The following is a 19,794-nucleotide window of genomic DNA, read 5'->3' as shown; positions in this document are numbered from 1 at the left end:
AGGTCACCAAGCTTCGCCAGAAGAAGGATCAGAAGAAGGCTTCCGCCAGTCGCCAGAAGGAGCGTCGCCGCATGTGGGAGAAGCGCGCTACCATCCGCGACGTCACCAAGCAACAGACCAAGAAGAACGCGGACAAGAGAAAGCGACGTCGCGCAGAGTGGGAGGCTGAGCAGAACCGTCTTGATGAGGAGTTCAACGCCAAGGTCAAGGCTGAGCGCGAGCAGATGAAAAAGGAGAGGATTGCTAAGGCTGAGGCTGAGAAGGCTGCGGAAGCGGAGAAGAGGGCTCAAGAGGCCGATGATGAGGCTTTGAGCAAGAAGACTGAGGAGGTTAAGATTTCAGAGGACAAGGATGAGCCTGTTGTCGTTGATGAGCACCACAAGGATCATGATGACGCGGTTATCTCGGTCTCAACTGGATCACCTCACTTGACTCCCAAGTCCATGGACTCAACAGCTGAGGGTGCTGAAGAGAAACAGGAGGTCCCACCAGTCAGCGGAGGACCTCCCGCTCCCATCGAGGAAGAAGAGCCTCTCCCCACCCGCCCTCGACCTGCCTACGACTCTGCAGGCGAGTCATCAGCCTCTCCAGCTGACGATCATGAAAGGCTTTTCAGTAGCGATGATAATAGTCGCGACCCCAGACGTATGATATCCAAAAGGTCTCGAGTCCAGAGCGAGACTGATTCTGACGAGGAGAAGATGCCCGAGCCCTGGAACGCCATCTGCATCGTCGGCGTACGCGTGTACTCCAAGGACGAGAACCTCGAGCTCCGCACCGTCATGGAAGGCGGAGAGCTTTTAGAGGGCGGCATGGGCTCCAAGGGTGCCGCAGATCTCGACAACGCTCAGTCCAACGCGGGCGGTGGACGATCTAACTGCTTCCGAGATAAAGCAGGGTGGCACCAAGGGGCAAGAGATATCTCTGGACATCAGCAAGGACAGCAAAGACACTGAATAGTATACTATCTGATGAAAAAATACTGCTTCAAAAAGAGTTACATCCACGTCAATTCTACTTTCACAACCAGAGTCGGCTCTTCGACACCTATATACGTTAGCATACCCATCGCCTGGAAATGCGTAATGCCAGCTACTGGTACACAGGCCGAGTTGGCGGCGCAATAGCTCATAAGAGCCATGACTAAAATCCTGCGACGCTGAGGTGATCGAAGCATCCATTTACAGTCATTCCGAGTAGTGGGCTGCGGAGGGTGGCAACAGGTATCAGAGCAAGGCTGGATTGTTCTGAGGTGAAGCAAAGGTGTTCGTGTTGGCGACGGACCCTCACGTATACATTTTAGGAGCTATCGGTACGTTTTTAAAGGTTATTACTCAGGTCGTTCATCGATGTTTGGAAGTAATACATGCTCATTCCGTCTCTTCACTAGTAACTACTTCGCGTCCGCTGATAATTCCACAACTTCATATAAACCTGTTCCATTCTGACTCCACGCATACCAATTCCCTACCATCATCTTCTATGAGTCAAGCGGGAACTTCGTCTGACATGTGCAACATCACCGCTCAGTTCCGTCATTCAACCTTCAGGTCGATGTGGCATTCCATCTCCAAGCATGATTACTTCGTCCCAGCGAATCTTGTGTTAGGAGTTTCAGGTTATGTTCATCAAGCCTTTCGATTGATCCGTCCATCCTGCTGTTCAATTGATGTCGATTTGCCATTGCATCTCGGAGGCGTGAGTCCAACGTGTCGAACAGTCACACTCTCGTCTGGTAATAGGTCGGCGTGATGGATTCAGTTCGGTCGCCTGTCTGTCTGCAACACAAAAGCGTCTCGAGGATTGTCGCGGCTCTGGTGCTCTGGGCTAGATTCACTGCTTCTATCTGCGCTTCGGTACAGAGGGATTGTCGGCTTTTCTCGTCATTTTAATGGAACCAACAGCTCCTTCGATGAGTTGATCAGTACGCCCAGTGATGAAAATACCAGTAAATATGTCAAGCAGAAAGGTAGCTGCACATCCGGAGCAGGTTGAGCTCTCTTGACAATGTGCAAGATCCTCGATGCTGCAAGCTCGGCTGCATCCCTCAATATGTATCTTGATGCTCGCTCCTTTCTCGTTGAATGTGGACAATTTGCTGAACTTTCAGCCAGACCGATTGGCGACCGGCTACCTGGAAAAGCGGGATGTCCAGAGACGGTGTTCAATTGCCTCGTGGCTATACTGTGATTACCGGCGTGCTTGAGGTACAAGGCCGTAAGCTGTTTGTGTACTCAGTAATGGATGGTCACTCGTCATCGTTGTCAGAACAGGTGACCAAGGACCAATGGAGGAGGTAGTTCTATGGGGCGGTTGTTCGCTGTGATAGGCAAGAAGCATTTGGCTATTTTTGGGCGTCAAAAGATGAATGGAGCTAGGCAAGAACCAGAGATGTAGTGTATGAAGGGTTGGCAGCGCGACCATCCGACGCGAGACGCCCATGATGGTGGTGTGAAGTTGGAGAAGGATATGCATGCAATGTCAGCTTGAGAAGTGGCAATAAGCCACGTGATTGAATGTCGTAGACGAATCTGCATTGAAACCCCTCCCCGCCATCGCCATCGCCATGGGACGCGAGGTACGGGATAAGCACGTACATCCAATGACATTTGAGCTTTTTTGCTTTTTCCACCTTGGAATCCAAGTTTATCTGGCTCATTAGAGCGTCGGATGCACTCAGGTTTCGATGGAACTTTTGCTAGACATACTGTGCCACCATTACAAAATCACCTAGGCCATTCTGGAAACGGCGTGCATCGTTTGTTTCCCAATAGATTTGATTAGAAAGTGGCTTCTAGTACTGCACAACATGGTTCAATGTGTTTCAGCAGAGTTGAACTGGGATGCACCCCCACTCTAGCCAACGACTCAATGCCTAAATAAGAAAGGATCAGTTCCCCAAACTGTCTCTGTCTCGTATGCCTGAGTCCTCAGCTTGATCTCCGCAACCACTGAGAAAGCCCAATTTTGCATGTTTTTAGGTCCAACGCAGAGTCCCATCAAGAGACCGCAAGAAACTGTAACGTCCCTCGACTGGTGATCCCTTCCCGAAGATTGAAGTTGACAAGTAGAGAAAAGCCACCATTGTGAGCTACCAGATGCCGCATATTTTTTGGGTCCTGGCCGTCTTCCTGGCTGTAGCAGGCCCTGTAATTTGGCTGTGGTCATACAATGAAGCAATCCCTTCTCTAAGCGGTCGTGTCGAGCCATGGAGACTCACGGCTTCTGTAGCTCTTGGGAAGATCCAGGCTGATAAGATGTCAGTTCAAGAGTATGCTGAGTCTTTACTGGAGAGGATCAAGGCTCGCGACGAAGTCGTCAAAGCTTGGGCGTATCTGGACGAAAAGAGGGTCATACAGGAAGCAAGACTCCTAGATGAGACCCCCAAGAAGAATAGAGGGCCTCTTCATGGACTTCCAATCGCTGTGAAGGATGTCATTTACACGAAAGGTAAGTTGACCAGGTTATATCCGACACTAAGATGGGAGCTTATTATTGTATAGACACGCCTACTCAGTTTAACTCGCCACTTTATGATGGACATTTCCCCAAGACAGATGCTGCTTCTGTACGAATCCTTCGTCATGCTGGTGCCCTCATCTTCGGTATGTTCTATATACGCCTTGCACACTTGCAACTAACAGACTAGGCAAAACAACTACCACCGAATTCGCTGCCATCCATGTCGGCCCCAAGACTCGTAACCCCATGACCTCCTACGAACGCCGGGTGGATCATCCAGCGGGTCTGGCGCTGCTATCGCTGATTTCCAGATCTCTATGGCCCTTGGCATACAAACAGGCGGGTCCTTGATTCGCCCAGCTTCGTTCAATGGGATATACGGTTTCAAACCAACGTGGAACCCCGTCTCTCGCGAGGGTCGGAAAATATACGCTCTGATGTACGACACTCTTGGATGGTATGGGCGGTGTGTTGGCGACCTCGTCCTTCTGGCCGACATCTTCGGGCTCCAGGATGACAAGGATGAAGAGCATGCTTTCCAAGGCATCGAAGGCGCACGTTTCGCGATTTGCAAGACGAGCATCTGGCCCATTGCTGGTCCTGGAACACAAGACGCTCTCGCCCGCGCTGCAGATCTTCTCAGATCCCATGGTGCAGAAGTACATGAGCTTGAGCTTCCTTCGGTATTCGATGATGTGCCAGAGTGGTATCGCATTGGGCTTCACACCGAGGGCCGTACTTCATCCCTACCTGAATACAGAGTTGGAAAAGACCAAATCGGCCAAGTCTTGATCGAGCATGTCGAGAACTCGGATAATTTCACTCGCAAGACGCAGCTGATGGCTAGCGACAACTTGGCCGCCGCGAGGCCTTCATACCCCGGTCTTGAATGTACCGGGCTTCGAGGGTGAACATGACATGCCTGTTGGCCTGTCTCTCGTCGCACCGCGATATCGCGACCGTCACCTCTTGGAGGTCGGCAAGGCGGTCGGTAAAATCTTTGAAGCCGAAGGCGGTTGGGAGACCAAAACTGAGTTAGAGAAGGAAGTGGCGACGGTATGAAAAATGGAAAATAAAAGTGACACAAAATGGTAGGTCACCAAGGGATGTGGTGCGTGCATTCTCGCCAATCTTCTTCAAGTAACGCTCAAGACCTGGGCTACAGTAACGTGTAGAACAGGCCAGGGAGTCCTCAAGCCGCTGGAGACAACTCATTTCAAACACACATAGAAGAACATTTCTGTTGAAAGACTGGCAAAGCAGCAAGTATCAAGCTTGAGAGGTCATGGTGAACGGCAGTAGGGTAGTTCCGACAAATGTGGAGCAAGCGTTATGGTGGTGGGGGCTGACAGTCTCGGTACCCCTGGGCCATAGTTAGCAATGTCTGGGGGCGGAAGACGCTGGCGAGAGTCCAAGTTTGGGAACAAAGCTTTTACGCGACCTTGTGCTTGTAAACCCTTTATTCTCTACTTCTGCAAGGATCACATTGCTGTAAGGGTGATATGGGGGCGACACCAGGCTGATGAGGGATTGATGTGAAATGATGCGGGCGGGGTCTTGATCTTGGGGTAAGTGATCCATTGCCTTCCCCCACTTGTGTTCTGAACGCGCTTTACCTTGGATGCATTCCACATCAGACGCGCAGCGCGTAACGGCTCAAATGACTGCAGACGTTTCGCGTCGGCACCGGCATCTCCGTCAACAACGGTGCGGCTGATACACTTTGCTACACAGTATGACTCATGATGTAGTCCAAATCGCCAGGAAAAAGACAATACGGCCGAAATAGTTGACGAGCAAATCATTCTCCGCCACGAATTAAGTTAATTACTCTAAACCAAACGCGACCTCATCCAGTACACATCAAATCTCCCTAGTTTCGACTTTATGATGCATATGCTCGGGCCTTCATCAAGATACCCTTCTATGTTAGTAGCAATTAGTATGTTTTTACCGTCTCTTGGGGCATAATGTGCGATAGCTTACCAGGTCGATCTCTGTCTCGGTCTTAATGGTGTAAACGCTGTGTCGCATCTATCGCTGGTTGGTTTCCTTGTTGTTTGGGGGGGGCTGGATCAATTTTATGAAGGCTTTCTTCTACGATTAAACTTGCGTTTGGTCCCATGACGTTACCGATGGCGTTCTCAAGGGTTTTTGGGTATGGCATCAAGTCGACGGGTAGCCTTTTGAGTACATCTTTACTGACGCTGGAAAAAAAAAGGTTTTCAGGCTTGGAGAGACGTGGATGCAGACAAAATACTGGAGGTTGGAAAACCTAAATCGGGAGCGCTTATGATTCGATTAGAAATTTGCTGAAAATTGCTCAGCATTTGAGATGTCAAGTTCTGGTAATTTTTGAAGAACGGCTGCGGACATCAGACATTTATGAACTCGCAGAGTTACCCGGGAGCAAGGCACTAATGATACGTGACAAATCATGGGATTGGAGATGCGCCTTTTTTTTTTTTTACCTTTTTTTTTTTTTTTGAATTTCATAACCATGCATTGTTTTCTCTCTGCCTGCTAAAACACTGTGTTACCTGTTGTGGGGTTAACATAGGCCGAACAAAGAACCATAGGAAGATCCAGGTCGCCACGCCCTGCGCAAAGCGACTCAGATTCTCACAGGTAGGTAATCTGCAGTCACTGCATGTCCACGCAATAGGTGACTATATTATTTACAGATATTTTGTTTTGCTTGTCGCATCATTGCCATATCGTAGCAGCATTACTATACTAAAACTATGTTAGCATGCTGATGTTAGCTACTGGGGCTATATTAACATGGACGATGTTAGCTCTTGAGGAATTACACCATCTCAACGCTAGCATAGATCTGCCTTATTGTCTAACCGATTGAAGCACCGCATTCTATGTAAACATATGCCCTAATTTAATCTAACATTTCGGATCAAAACGGCATTAAATGTCCGCATAGCGTCTGAGCATATCATGTTACCATGGTATCCAGTGTTATCATACACCTCATGTTAGCACAGTCACCCATGTTAGCGCAACCAATAATGCTAGTGCAGCCACAAATGTTAACATGGTCTCTAACATTCAAGTACCCGTCATGTTAGCACGGCTTTGTATGGTACGTTAACATTGCGGACCATATTAGCATACCATACTTCGTCCTCATGCCAGCCATAATACCAATTACCCAGCCAGCAACGTACATGCCAGCGCCGTCTATCATAGCAGGATTCCAGTTTCATATAACACAGAACTGCTATGGTCGGCTCTTTGTCCTATTTTCTTACCTCTACTGCTACCACACACCACTATTTGCTAGCATCAATTCTATTAACACAATTCAACAGTCTTCCCATGGCTTGGATAGCCGGCTTCAGCAGAGTAGCATCGGTCATTCGTATGGATATCAATAACAAGGGTAGGCAGCGACCAGAGTAAAAAAAAACATCTATAGATATTGCAGAGGAAACAAATAAAAATATACACTAAAACTCACTCCAAGGTGTCTAGTAGCTACCATACCCATTCAGACTCTAAGGCACTCTAGTATCACATGCTAATGTCCTGTTACCTTCCGATATCCATCCCATATTAATGTTACAATGCCATGCTCTCTTAACGACCTTTGTCGATGCTTTAGTCCAACTTTAAACCATTTTTCTTCAATGTCGTGATTTCCGTTTAGTGGAATGAAGTCGTAGTGCTCCTCTTCCATGTTTTGGTTGTTCCTCTGGGTTCTTTGTCCATACCCCGGACCTTGCTCAGGACCTCGAATTCACCCAGCGTTGCTCGAATGATCACTACCGGTTTTCTCAAGTTGCGCAGCCGTGTGGTCGGCATCGTGTTGCGCCTCTTCCCTTTCAGTGGAGTCTTCCTCCCAGGGTCCAAATCCATACCACGAAATCCACATATGGATCCATAATGTGGATCCATATCCATTCCATTCCATTCCACGTAGGCTTCAGCTTTTCCACATCCACGCCACGGAACCCCTTCCACATGTTCCACATGTGGAAATTGTGGAAAGGAATGGAAATTTAGGTGGGGTTTGAAAATACCTGGATTTCCTTGTGAAATAGCGCATACCCTAAGTACTTTCCATAGCCAATAACAACGCAATAGCAACAATTTTCCACTCCGTTTTACCCGTACACAAAGTTCAAACAAGTCTATTCTAGGAGGGTTTACTATTACTCACGCCCTGACTACTCCAAACCGAAATGGCCACCCTTCATCCTACCAAGTCAACCACACCCGTTCCAGAACGTACAGAAGAAGACAATCAACGACTCTTTCAGCTCTACAAAGGCTGGACCTTGACGGAGAGAGACGGCCAAGTGCGTCAATGGGTATATCAGTTCGGCTACGATATCCAGCATGCCGATAAGGGGGAACGCCGATGGGTGTGTTGCCTTTGCATCAAGCAAAAGCGGCCGAGGCCAAAGAGTTACGCCATCAAAGGGTTGCAGAACGCTGAGGGTCACCTGTACACGGACCACAATGGCATCATGGATCCGACAGGCAAGAGGCAAAAGCCTACAAAGGCATCCGAGAAAGCACATCAGTCCATTGCAACAATCCTACAGTTGAACCCGAAGGAGCCGAAGGAACAAGATTTGATCAATACCTTGATCAAACGTTTCGACAAAACTGTATTCCAGCAGAAACTTGTCAACTGGATTGTCAACTCTAACCAATCCTTCTCGATCGTCAACGATCAAGATCTTCGAGACATCTTCAACTACCTCAATCCATCTGTCGAGATCACAAAAGCTAACATTACTGACGTGACCGTGCGTGCCATCGCAGAACGAGAATTTACCAACAACATGGAAAGAGTGAAAGATGCTTTGCGAAAGAGTCCGGGACAGATCCATATCCAGTACGATGGCTGGAAGTCTGGTAACCGACACGCCTTATACGGCATCACATGTGTGTTTCGGGATTCAAATAATCGGCCACAGAAGTGTGTCCTCGGACTGCCTGAGCTTACAGAGCGGCACACAGGCGAGAATATCGCCGGGCAGATTATCGAGATCATTCGGGAGTACGAGATCAGCGATAAACTCGGGTATTTCACATTGGATAATGCCGGTAACAATAAAACCTCGATGGGGGAGCTTGGATTAGAGTTTGGCTTCGACTGGGAGAAGCGATGGGTTCGCTGCGTTGGCCACGTTGTCAACATAGTAGTGAAACAGATGCTGTATGGCAAGAACCCGGATGCTTTCGAGAAAGAGGTCTTCGAAGGACTTCACACGGCAGCGAAGGAGCATGAAGTCTGGAGGAGGCGAGGCTCTGTTGGAAAATGGCATAACTTTGCTGTTGTAGGTGGCTGAGTCCCCGGCTTTATTTGTTATACTCACGAAGACCTAGGAGGTGAGCAGATCGGACACGTGGACCGATATGCTCAAGAAGGTACAGGCTGTCGAGAGCCAACTCTCTGATGACGCTCAGCTCAAGAAACACCGTCCAGTTGGAGTTGTGGTCGACAATGCTACCCGGTGGCTTTCTCAATTCTCGATGATTGAACGCGCTCTCCTCTTGAGGCCATTTTATAATTCTTTTGTCCAGAGAGCGTCAAACGAGTGGGAGAAGGTCAACTTGACGAGAGCTGGCCACATCAAAAAGGGCTCCAAGCTGCCCTTCTTCCTGAAGGAAGAGAATCGCATGACACCTGATGATTGGCATGTGCTCGGGACTCTTTACGACATTTTGCTTGACTTCCAGCTGGTTGTGAGAGGCCTTGAGGGCGATGGACAGGGAAAACACCGGAGAAAGGTCGAGGAAAACGAGATCGACCCTCCACTGTCTGGTAAGCCTTAGACTTCTCAAAAGCGGCCCGATTCTTATTTTAACAGATGGCTTGTACAGGAACAAGCTGGGATCTTATTCACGCGTACGAATTTCTTCTCGAAACCCTCGAATCCGCGAAAAGAGCAGTCGCCAATTTTCCGCACGGCCATCACCTCGCTGTCAACATCAACCTGGGTTGGCTCAAATTGAACGAATACTACGAGCACCTGAATGATAGCCCCCTGATCTATGGCGCTGCAGTTCTTCATCCTGCCTACCGGTGGGCACTGTTTGACGATTTGTGGGGAGACGACGACGAAAGACAATTGTGGATTACCAAGGCGAAGGAGATGGTCCAGGATCTCTGGGAGAGAGAGTATAGGGACCTGGAGGTTGATGACCCAGAGATTGAGTTGCCTGCCAATAAGCGGCTGAAGACCTCAAGAAACAAGTTCACAGCGTGGCGCACAAAGAAGCGAGGACTGACGACTGGAGGGATTTCTGTTACCGAGTCGCCAATTCGATCCCCAGCTCAATCCCCTAGGTCCTCAGTTGGCGGTCTGGATCTTGATGAATACGAGCAGTGGCAGCGTGATATCGAGGATGCTGATGCTTCTGTCACAGATCCCTACGAATACTGGCACATAAGGCGACTCAAATACCCCCGGTTGTCTAGGATGGCCTTGGATCTGCTTACTGTGCCACCAATGTCAGCCGAGTGTGAGAGGCTATTCTCGACCACTGGCCGCATGGTTACCAAGAGCCGCAATAGGCTAGATGCCAGTACAATTGGGCTTTGCCAGACACTACGGAGTTGGTTGCGCGCCGGTTTGATCGGGTCGCTAGATAGGATTCTAATGGACGAGTGACAAAAACATCGACGTCACCAAGGCATGGATGCGATCCACTAATTACCATTGTTAGACAAAGTAGGTTTCCATTCCACAAATTCCACAATATGGATTCATTTCCATAATGGATCCATTTCCACCCATTCCACATCGAAGTTATTAGTCAGCATCCATATCCACGCCATATTCACAAATGTGTCGTGGAGTGTCGTGGATTTGAACCCTGCTTCCTCCTGTGCTTTTTTGGCCTCCAGTAGAGCGAGCTTCAAATGTCGGGCCTTGGTCTCGGCCTCTTGAACCTCCTTCTGGATGATTGCGACACGTTTCCGATGCAGATCATTTATCTGAGCTTTAAGATCCTTGATATCTTGATCAACCTGGGTCTTCGACTCGCCACGGAAGACTTGTGACTCGAACCTCTCCTGAAGCTTATGAACTACTTCGATGGCGTCTAGAAGCTGCTTCTGTTCTTCTTTGTCGTTCCAAAAGTCGCCACCTTCGACTAATCCACGGACGTCGGCCATTTTCGAGCCAAATCTCGTTCTGAAAGTCTCGCGATCTTGCATCTTACTGAGGGCGTTTTGCTTGCCCTGAATGCTGTCTTTGACCTGTTGAATCCGCTCTAGAATCTCATCCTTGGCGAGGGAAGGATTGTCAGAGCTTGACGCGGGCTCTAGAGAATGGGTTCCAGACACTAGGGATTGGTGGTTCGGGAGCTCCAGGGTCGGCAGCTTGTGCGATGATGAGGTCTCGCGGTTGAGAAAGGGAGAAGGAGGTAGTCTGTCCCGCCATTTCTGCCTTTCTTTGGCAAGGTCCAAATCTCGTGGAATCTGTATTCCCAGGACTAAGTGTTCGACGGCGGAGATGACAAAGACACCGCAGTTATACCCATCCCTTTGTTTAAAATCATCCTTCAAAGATCAGCCAGCATTCGAATTCGGGCACGATTCATCCAATACCTACAATCAAGAGAAGCTTGATATCTCCCAGCATTTCCTTAAGCGCCTTTTCGATGTCCTGGGTGCGAGAGGGGCTGGCCATACCGTCGTAATGCTCCGCTTTGACACATATGCCGTTTTCTTGATAGATGACAACCAACGACCAGTGCGAGGCGGTGCGGACCGGACAAAAGACTATTCTAGAATCTTTCGGAAATTTACCGCGAAGCTCTTTCTTCTCGTGATTGACTCCCCGCACATTGAGCCAAAGCGGATGCCGCCAGGCAAAGTTAGAGCGGCTATGGTAAAGCAAAATTTGCCTGACACTCCGGTCGATACTCTCATCGCAAAGCCACGCAGTGGGGTCCGAGATTTTCTGTTTGGCTCTGTCCTCAATCGGGTGGAGATGTGAGGTGGCGGACTGCGAATCGTGGTCACTGTCCTCTTGTATAAGATCAATCGACTCCACTGCACTCGAGTCTCGGGCAGGTGTAGTACTCCCGGATCGTTGTCGCTTGATTGACCCGGGGATAGAGGGCCTTTTCAGGGGCCTCTTGATGTTGACCTCTGCAGCCATGTCGTCAACGGTTGGTAAGTCATCGGAATGCTCGGCTTCGGCGGCTTCCTTAGGGTCAAAGCCCCAGATGTCGTTGTCAAATCTGCCATCCTGTTTTCCGTGTAAGATAGACCTGTGCACTGGTCTCTCAAAGCCTTTTGCCTTTTTGATGCAATCAAGAGCCCGTCCGCAGTTCATTTGCCTGAGTGAGCTTCCGAGTCTGACAGCGTTGTAAATGTAACCATCAAGCTCATATAGACTCTGCAGGTCCATTTCAAAATAGAGGCAGAGGACCGTGATGCTGTGAAGTTGACTAACAATGCGCTTGCTTGGTGGGAAAGTCTGGATGAAGGGCTGCTTGGCCCAACCAGCCTGGCCATTCGGCCAATACTTGTTCATGAACTTGACATGGCTCACTGCCGCGTGATCATCGTTGGTCTTGGGGTTGGTGTACCAATTATGCACTGGTTGAACTGCGCCCTGCTTCTGGGCCGACATCGACGCCGAAGGCCAAGTTAGAGTGGGAGCCAGTGTTGGAGCCGGCGTTGGGGTCGATGTTGAAGTCGATGTTAAGGCCGATGTTGGTGCTGGTGTTTGGTCCGGTGGTGGAACCGAAGTGGGGGCTGTTGGAGGCGGAGTAACAGGCATTGGCTCAACACGTGAGGAAGAGGACTGAGGTTGATCTAATCGGTGTCACTCAGAGTGACACGGAGGATGACTATTAGGAGGCATGCGATGGAGCGTGCGTATGTCGAAGATGGAGGAGAAGGAAACGTAGCGCCGAAAGTTGCTGAAGCAATTGGTTCTGCTGTTCAGGGGCAGCGCATGTGAGCTTTTACAGCCTGGGTTCGCAGCCTCGTTGCCTTATGCGTGGGTAAGTAGGCTATCGATAAGACTTCCTAATACAGCAATCATCGGATCATACCTCGATTTTTAGCATCAGGGGACTTCAACAACATCACGAATATTAATACAGCAGAATAACAAATTGACATGCTTCAAGATTTGAGATTTGATTGCGTTCAGTGACTGAGGCACTTGGCAAGACTGTGGGTGGTATCCAGGGTGTTCAAGTCAGCTTTGTCATGTTAACCCCATGTACATACATCCAGCTACATGTTAGACCCGTTGACGGGATAAAATACTCTGGGTTATCGACTTGACTTAGATAGAAACGTATCTCCCGATAAGTGAGCAAGCCAATCGCCATGAGGCATTTGATAGAAAGTGACTTGCAGTGAATTTTGCTTAGCATCCCATCATTATTGCAGGCTACTGTGAATTTGTTACCCCGTATTCCCTCCCAGGTAAAGGGTGATTGATTGATGCTAACGCGACCCATGTTAGCGGCCATGTAATAAGGATTGGTTGATGTTAGCGGTTGAAGTTCGGCTGTTATGAACCGTACCCAATGCGACCTGAGGGAGGTTAACATCAAGCTTATCATACATGTCAACCAACCAGATAAACAAACGCATGCACGTCTGTATGTAGGTTGAAGAAGCACAGCCAGTTCTGATGAGAATGAATGCCGTCTCGACACCGGACATCGTCAAATCAAACCCAATGGCTGGATCCACACCCTGTCGTGGACATTCATCATGGAGGTTGGTAATATGTAGATTGCTTGGCGGTTTGTCAGGGAGAAGCCGATCCATCAATGGTGGGCATGAAGCACGGGCCATATGTTGGTGCATTCTTACTGTTCACCGGGGCAATGTTCTGTTAGATTGGCGGCTGGGAATTCTTAGATGCTCACGAATACGATGGGGTGAGTGTATCCAAGTGGAGCTGAATGTTGTGATGTTATTGATTGTTGACTTAATTGTCGACTTGATTCTTTGATCAGTCTGTCCGTGAGGCGTTTCACCCCATCGAATTTGTGCGTATCTAACATGTTCTCTACACTCCCATAAGCAGGTAGGGCGGCAGATTTGGCTGGACTTGCAGCGAGCAAAAGAAAAGAAAACGGGGCTGCTGGAGGTTGGCCCTGTGGCAAGACCATGGCTGCAATCTAGTGCAATTACGTCTTAGTGCGTTGGTGATGTAGACTACAATCTACGCACGGCTAACCTCCCTCGGTTACGAGACCCTGCCTATGGCGCTCTTTACCTCAACTCTCATCCCGCGATGAAGCATCATGTGTCGTGATCCACGTGCGATTCAAGTTCAACAGGGAGCATTCTGGAATAGAGTAACAACACACTCACGGTTAACTCCATCTACAATAACAATCAGGCAGGAGACAGACACTATCGAAGGGGGGTAAGTAAGTAAGATTGAATAATAATATGACGTAAGTCAGGAGGTTTCGCGGTACTTTGTACGGATAAATCCCGTGCCGCTTCCGGCTCTGCGCGCTTGGCCAGATTACGTAGTAAAACCAGGGGAGAAAATGATGGAGCTGGAGTACGGAAAAACGTGCCGGCCCAACTTGGAGGGCGATTAAATCACGCATACTTTCGCCCTAACTTCAGCATGCTTCTCCACGAAAAGCTTCTACAGGAACGCTTTGATATTCTCACTTACTCAGATGTGAGCACAGTATTGGGCAGAAAATCGTCCGGTTCTGTATCGCTAATATTGAGTAGCTCCATCTCCTACAGCAAACGTATCGGAAGGCGCCGCATCTCTTCGTCCAGACTTGTTACTCTTCATCAAACCAACACAACGCGACAAGTCCTTTCCACACACCAGTTGAAGACGAGCTCGGCCAGGCGGTTATTCCTTCCATCACAGAGGAGGTCGGTATTAAGCAGCTATCAGAGTTCTTTAAAACCTTATGTCCTGAAGAACGCAAATGCCAACTGTATCGTGTTGAGCGAAAAACTAAAGAATTCGAACAACGCCTGGAATATTGGTATAGAAAAAAGCTGCTCCATCAGGTCGCATTAGCCATCATCAAGGTTTCCGCAGGCAAAGAGTCAGGAACGCTTGTATCGGACGTGGCTAAGTTGTACGGATATCCCCGACACGTTACAGACTCGCTACGGAAGGGAATATATATTGGAGAGAGGTGGTTGACGATCTTCAATCATGCTGAATCGCTCTTTCCCGAAGTCAAACGTGTTTCGCTTGGGCTTCTCTATGCCCTCTCCTCATCCCGATCCAAGTCAGTATACTCGACCTGTAGCTAAAAATTGCTTCTCATCCCGCGTCAGATTGGAAGGTTCCGTGCAAGCAAAAGTTCCGGGAGTATTGAAAGAATTATGGGATTCAAATGTGGTGTTAGCGGCAACAGGCGCCTCGGAATATGCAAGGACAAGTCTTTGCAATATCTTGGATTACCCTAGTGAGTTCGAGCCTTGAAGCCTGGATGACTATGGTTAACTCATTATGCAGCACAGATCTCTGTTCGCGCACTGCCCAACAATGGCAATAGCCCTCCAATCATGGGGGAATACGAGAAGGCAGTTGAAGGTGCTCCTGTTTCATCACAGCACGCAAACACCTTACTAACCCCCCCTTCTGAAAACTTTACAAATTTTGGCACAGCACCGTCTCGAATACGGCAAAGGGACCTTGATTCACTGTATACTTTGCTCTGTTTCCTCGCAGACGCGGAAATCCCAACTGCCTTGCTCCATTCTGGGGCTGGAGGGACATATTGTTGGGCTAGTGACGGATCACGTATGTTTCTAGAGTCGAGCATCAACATTGAACTCAAGATGCTGTTGAGGAACGAGCTGTCATTGTGTTCTGCACTTCAGGAACTTACGCAACAAGGTTTGGTTAGTCCTCATAGTGTCGAAGACTCTTGGATTGTTACTCCCTACCACAGAGTGGAAAGAGTGAACTCCTTGGAACCTGAACTTTGCCGTCGCTGGAGGCTAGAGGCCCTTCGACTAGTATTTAGTGCTATACCCATGAAGAATGTTAATGATGGGTGAGTGCTAATTCTGAAGGGACTCATGTTTATCCTAATATTTTGCACAGGAACCCGCGGCTGAACAAGGTTATGCTGAAGAAACACATTCAGCATACCCTCAGCTCTATCAAAATCGAAGATGGCTACGGTCGAATTCCCTCAGATTTGAGGCCTGCGGTCGCAAATGGCCTTCTCGAGTCGTCCTTCTACCCTGGGCGGACCTGGAAGGAGTTTTCGATACAGGAAGCGGAAGGTCTAATTGCCTCTATACCAAATACAGACCCATATCTGCGCATTTCCCTAAGACACAGGCAGTCTTTGCTGGACCGCAAACTCCCCCAGACCGATGCTCACGAGTTGAGACCATCAGCACAACGGATTACGCATTCTCAACTACTTAATCCCTCGAATAGAAGAGAGAATGCATTGATGGGCCGTGACAGGCACCAAGATGCATTACACTACTTCCAAGAAGAGCAACTCTCCCGGGCGATAGAGATGCTCAATCAGTGGCAACCATTGCAACCTCTTTCGCTTATGGAAGTCGTAGTTTGCTGCGAGCTGAATCTATTCAGGGGAAAAATACTTCGCTTCCAAGGCCAACTTGAAGAGTCTCAAAAATGCCTCGAGACGGTGTATGAAACGATGTCAAGGCATCCTCAGCTCTCTTGGGGCGAGATGTCAGGGGCCGTTGCCCTCCAGATGGCCGATACGATGTTCTGCTTGAAAAAATATGAAGAGGCGAAGAAGCAAGCAGAATTAGTGCTGAGAAATCGTCAATATTCCTTGGATTTCCATGCCATCTCCCTCGTCATTCTTGCCGAATGTTTCATGTTTCAAAACGAGTGGTACGAAGCTGAGAACTGCCTCTTGGACGCGCGAAAAGAGTGCAATGCTGCGGCTGGGCGAACACGAAACGTTACGGGCGAACCTGCGGGCGATGAATCAAGCGATAAACTTGTCGGCCTCTCGAAAGAAACTGCACTCCGATTTCATATCTCGACGGCGAAGTTAGCACATTTGCAGCGTCAGTGGGATCGGGCACTGGAAGGATGGGTGAAAGCGATAGAAACGGTCAACAAGATTCCACCCACGAGTGGCCATGCCGCTAAGGTCCTCCATCTGTCTCAACAGAAAGTACTTGAGCAATTACGCCAACCAGAGCTTGCCGCTAGAAGTGCGGATAACATTAATGTCCTTGAACAAGTTTCAAAACACTCTGAGGCTACTCATTGGATTCCTGGGCTTGATGTATGGGAACAATATCTGAAGCAATGAGTTTCAGAATGTACATAGATCCATAGCATGTCTCTTGTGCGGTTAATGGTAGCTTTGCTGTAGTCTTGAATATACTTTCTAAAGCTAACGTATTGAGGGATATTAGCATGCTCACTATTCTCGTAATAGGTCTTGAAAAGCTGTTTAGCAATTCCTGACCCTCAAGTGAAAACTTGGATTCTGCGTTCTTCAGGCGGACGGCTCAGAGACACTGATCTAAGTATGTTATTACTAGCCGGCGGTTCACTCCAATACCTTCGAGCTGGTCTGACCCAAAAATATCGATACAGTGACTAGTTTAGACGTTTCCGTACGCAAATGAAGCCAACGGTTGAGTATCACTTTAGCATATATTTAGATTGTATCAACACGATACATATGTAATAACCACTTTAAGAATAAGTAGAGGGCCAGAAACGTATGGCTAAGTTGACCTTATTTGCATTCATCAGCAGGACTCGACCCGCCCAAGGCCACATATCGCTGTATCATAGCTGGTGAGGTAACTGTGATATGGTGCGCATAAAACAGAAGGCGTTTTTTCTTATCAAGGTACGTTTCAAAGGCGCGTGAATCGCTTTCAGGGTAACTCTCGGGACAGAGCAACTTCCAAACGTTCTTACCGCACCCTAGTTAGCCGGCTGAAGGTTACTAAGGAGCTGTCGACGTCGAAGCTTCCAGAGGGTTGTCGGTTTTCCTAAAGCTTCAGAGTGTGCCTGCAAAGGCCGGTGCATCCTGGTCAATGGCTGACGTTCTTGGCGTAGTAATTCATACAACTTGATTTGATACCATCCATTGAAATAGATTCATCATGTGTTGTGCTGGTGGCGCGTCTTGGCGTTCCTAGTTCGGGGAACGCCACGAAAAGAAGATGAGCTGTGCTGCGTGTGATCCTTGCGCCGTTAGTGCGTCTTGGCATTCCTAGCTCGGGAACCGCCACTCAAGTGCAACACTGTATAAAGCACCTGCGCTACGATTACGGCAGGCTAGTAGTCTAATTATGTTCTAGCCCCCGGCTTCTCGAGGCGGGCTGGCTTAGCGGGGTACCACCCCTGCAAGGCTTGGCGGAAGGGATGTATTAGCTTTACGGCAGGTGCAAGGTACCACCACTCATGCGACTCTAATTCGATTCACTCTGATGCATCCCTCAACCACTTCGCGACATCGACACGATATCCCGCCTTTCCACACCCTTACAAATCACCACAGAGATATCCGATTGCCGTCTCTTTAGCGCATCAATATGCGGTGAACTCTCTTCAGACAGGGAAATCGCATTCACAACAAAAAAGGGTGGTATTGAAGAATATTGCTGCAATATACCACTATATTGCATTAATAATTAATTAATGAGGGGCTATGTAGGAGTGGCGTGACAGTATAAACATGGAAGGAGACTTTTGGCTAGGAGAGTACAACAGGAGGAAGCACTTTCTGTGTAAATATAACAAATGAAAAGTAATAAAAGTGATACAAGACAAGAAAGGAGAACAAACGGAAGGAAAAGAAGCCAATACTTGGCTCTTCATATGCTAAGAGCCTCATCGAGGTAATCATAAGATACCATATCTCGAGCCAATGCTGGACCATTACTTCGGGTAGTTTTTTGTGCCACAAGAAACACGGCATAGCCACTCATACCTGCTCTCCTGGCCGCAGTTGCTCCTGTGAGCCCGAAGTTAGGTTGTCCATTGAAACACCATGTTTATGGAGCTGGGAGGAGTTGTCTGAGGTCTGATTAAGTTTGTCGTGTGGGTTAAAAACGAATTGAGGACCGAAGTTCTCATTCGGAGGGTCTCGAGATTTGATAGTCATGTCGAGAAAGTTTTTAACTGTTACAAAAAGCCTGCTTTTGGCAACCATTTTACGGATGCGGGTCGCTGAGAGAATGAAAAAACCGCATGTCATCTCCAAATCGGACCAGGATCGCAAAGGTCCAATATTCCACATGGTGTCTTCTTCCTTGGTAAAGGTGACAGTGTAGTACAAAACAAAGCTTGCGGCGATACAGGCACTGGATGGGAGTCAGCATCTATGATCGTGACTCGCGAGGTTGAAGGGGGCTTACATGGCACTGACACCGAAAAAGATAGCTACAATAGTTCTTCGCTGCCAGCTCATCTGCAAACCCCAAATTTTTGTCTGAGGGAGCATTGCTATGATGACATCGGTGACTAGTTGGATGATCGGTGATGCCAGCATGATATCGGAAAGTTTGTAACGCTCTTCACACACCCAAAATTCCCATATGCCATGGTGAGGGTTGCATTGTAGGTTGAGAAGTACGATATAGATAACTCCCCAGGCACACTGGAGGACAATGAGAGCTATGCTTACCACCCAGAAGACATTTTTTCTATCTCTTTGAGTTGCAAAGACTTGACACCAGTCGACCAGAATGGCGGACTTGATGCATGGAAGAGCGGCGGAATAGCAGCATCTGTAGACGAGGATAAGCTGAAGCGTGTGGGCCGCTATTCGAAGAACGTTGGAGAGGTATGCGACTTACTCGAAAGGGCTCGACGAGATCACTCCTTCGTAGATTCCATGTATGCACGTAGGAGCCAGGACTGTTTATGAATGCGTATGCAGCAAAGATAGCACCACAAAAAGCTCCCTAACGTCCGTTCGTTAGTTCATTGATTATGATCGCGCGGTAGTAAATCGAGCGAAGAGGGTCGAGGGGAACGCACATAGGCACAGATCATAAAGGCTGGAGACGGTATTGTTGTTAGCTCTCGTGCTAGGCACCCAAGGTTAGTCACTTGCCTTCCTGGATACCACCAAGCTTACGCTCCAGCAACCATCTGCCATACAGTCGAATAATGACACAGAGGGTTGTAAGCACCATGCAGAAAGTTGTGATCCTATACGCAAGGATATTACCGTTCGGGGGGTTTTCAAACTCCGGCGTAACTCCATTCGGTGCCTCAAGAGCAGGAGCTGCTAGCAGCTGTTTGAGTTCTTTCTGTGTTATAGGCATGATAACAGATTTGCATTGAAACGGGCATTATATCCTCGGTCATATATTGCCACGGAGAGAAAGAACGGTATCTTTATAGCATC

General features: G+C 48.5%; 6 protein-coding genes across 7 annotated transcripts in view; 4 read left to right on the top strand and 2 right to left on the bottom strand.

The window, feature by feature from the left end:
- Window positions 1–956, top strand: part of FOXG_06935 (uncharacterized protein) — a gene marked incomplete at both ends in the record, with an annotated part of 4,590 nt that extends 3,634 nt beyond the window's left edge. Inside the window, one exon of the mRNA XM_018385575.1 lies at window positions 12–956. Within this exon, the coding sequence (XP_018243014.1) occupies window positions 12–956 (945 nt within the window). The remainder of the gene's footprint in view (window positions 1–11) is intronic.
- A 2,142-nt stretch (window positions 957–3,098) lies between these two features.
- FOXG_06934 (amidase) lies at window positions 3,099–4,373 on the top strand (the record flags this gene model as incomplete). The annotated part of the gene is made up of 4 exons (XM_018385574.1): window positions 3,099–3,450; window positions 3,504–3,605; window positions 3,650–3,729; window positions 3,774–4,373. 4 exons carry the CDS (start codon window positions 3,099–3,101, stop codon window positions 4,371–4,373), a joined length of 1,134 nt encoding a protein of 377 aa, XP_018243013.1.
- Window positions 4,374–7,566: 3,193 nt separating this feature from the next.
- Window positions 7,567–12,243, top strand: FOXG_19468 (uncharacterized protein; the record flags this gene model as incomplete). Of its 2 annotated transcripts, none has more annotated exons than XM_018399684.1 (3): window positions 7,567–8,768; window positions 8,818–9,256; window positions 9,316–12,243. In XM_018399684.1, 3 exons carry the CDS (start codon window positions 7,662–7,664, stop codon window positions 10,104–10,106), a joined length of 2,337 nt encoding a protein of 778 aa, XP_018243011.1. In that variant the 3' UTR covers window positions 10,107–12,243. The 2 variants fall into 2 exon arrangements, with proteins under 2 accessions (XP_018243011.1, XP_018243012.1); XM_018399685.1 differs by having other exon boundaries at window positions 7,662–8,768; window positions 9,303–12,243.
- FOXG_06933 (uncharacterized protein) lies at window positions 9,258–12,259 on the bottom strand. Its single transcript, XM_018385573.1, has 2 exons — window positions 11,052–12,259; window positions 9,258–10,999 (listed from the first exon to the last, which is right to left on the bottom strand). Exons 1-2 carry the CDS (start codon window positions 12,228–12,230, stop codon window positions 10,202–10,204), a joined length of 1,977 nt encoding a protein of 658 aa, XP_018243010.1. The 5' UTR covers window positions 12,231–12,259; the 3' UTR covers window positions 9,258–10,201.
- A 3,189-nt stretch (window positions 12,260–15,448) lies between these two features.
- FOXG_06932 (uncharacterized protein) lies at window positions 15,449–16,728 on the top strand (the record flags this gene model as incomplete). Its single annotated transcript, XM_018385572.1, has 2 exons — window positions 15,449–15,468; window positions 15,519–16,728. The coding sequence occupies 2 exons, from the start codon at window positions 15,449–15,451 to the stop codon at window positions 16,726–16,728; spliced, it is 1,230 nt and encodes a 409-aa protein (XP_018243009.1).
- Window positions 16,729–18,363: 1,635 nt separating this feature from the next.
- FOXG_06931 (uncharacterized protein) lies at window positions 18,364–19,711 on the bottom strand (the record flags this gene model as incomplete). The annotated part of the gene is made up of 5 exons (XM_018385571.1): window positions 18,364–18,742; window positions 18,797–19,185; window positions 19,238–19,345; window positions 19,422–19,471; window positions 19,522–19,711. The coding sequence occupies 5 exons, from the start codon at window positions 19,709–19,711 to the stop codon at window positions 18,364–18,366; spliced, it is 1,116 nt and encodes a 371-aa protein (XP_018243008.1).
- Between the last annotated feature and the right edge of the window lie 83 nt (window positions 19,712–19,794).

This window comes from Fusarium oxysporum, chromosome 3 (genome assembly GCF_000149955.1).
Source record: "Fusarium oxysporum f. sp. lycopersici 4287 chromosome 3, whole genome shotgun sequence".
Taxonomy (NCBI): domain Eukaryota; kingdom Fungi; phylum Ascomycota; class Sordariomycetes; order Hypocreales; family Nectriaceae; genus Fusarium; species Fusarium oxysporum.
Note: the sequence above shows the minus strand (reverse complement) of the source record. Positions and strands in the feature narration are given on the sequence as shown.

Excerpts from the sequence above, each read along its gene's own strand:
- FOXG_06933 (XM_018385573.1), bottom strand. The coding sequence starts at position 12,230 with ATGCCTGTTACTCCGCCTCCAACAGCCCCCACTTCGGTTCCACCACCG. Across the intron at positions 11,000-11,051 it reads ATATCAAGCTTCTCTTGATT|GATGATTTTAAACAAAGGGA; the intron begins GTAGGTATTGGA and ends TGATCTTTGAAG.